Here is a 785-nt window from a genome sequence, read left to right as displayed (position 1 = left end):
AGTGAATCTTCACCATCATGATCCTAGATTACAAACAGTTGATGATTTAATACTTTTATTTGTTTTTGTTTTAGAACTAATAATGATAGAAAATCCTCATGATTATGCAGCAGAAAGAAACGGGATAAGTGTTCTTATTAATGCCTCGAAGATTGGATTTGGCGATTTTAGGATTGAATATTGCACTCGAATTATCCAATTACTTAAAAAGAATTTTCCAATAAAAATGGGTCAAGTTTTAATTTTTAAACCAAATAGATTGATTAAACTTTCAATAAAATTAGCATTACTTACAAAAAAAAAGATAAAAAGGAAAATTCAAATAATCAACAAAGTATTTGAGCCACTGGATTCAATTACGGACTTTGATGCCCTTTCTCATTTTATAGATAGAAAGTATATTCCAGAAGAATTTGGTGGAAATCATTATTTTGATTTTAATAATTTTTGGGAACTCAAGTATCAAGGTCATATGCTTGCTGAACTATTTCAAAAGCGTGGAGCTTCTATTAAAATTCAAGAGCCAACAAAAATGCTCACAAATGATAAGATAAAGAATGACAGTAAAGACAAAGGCAAAAAAAAGAAAAAAAAAGATGGTAAAGTATCATCTATTAATGAAAAGGATAGGCTAGTACTATCTAATTTTTACTATTCAAAGACAAGTTTTGATATCAATTGATTTAATGGTAAATACTTTATTTTTTATATACCAAATATAAAGATTTAAATTTTATGATTTTTTTAAAGCTGTATCATTGATTCCAGTTTTTTTTTTTTGGCGG

General features: G+C 26.8%; 1 protein-coding gene across 1 annotated transcript; it reads left to right on the top strand.

The window, feature by feature from the left end:
- The first annotated feature begins 82 nt into the window (after positions 1-82).
- Chro.70077 (hypothetical protein) lies at positions 83-682 on the top strand. Its single annotated transcript, XM_659752.1, has 1 exon — positions 83-682. The coding sequence occupies one exon, from the start codon at positions 83-85 to the stop codon at positions 680-682; it is 600 nt and encodes a 199-aa protein (XP_664844.1).
- The last annotated feature ends 103 nt before the right edge of the window (positions 683-785 follow it).

This window comes from Cryptosporidium hominis (assembly GCF_000006425.1).
Source record: "Cryptosporidium hominis TU502 chromosome 7 CHRO017013, whole genome shotgun sequence".
NCBI lineage: Eukaryota > Apicomplexa > Conoidasida > Eucoccidiorida > Cryptosporidiidae > Cryptosporidium > Cryptosporidium hominis.
The sequence above is the reverse complement of the archived record's forward strand: the minus strand, read 5'-3'. Positions and strand labels throughout refer to the sequence as shown.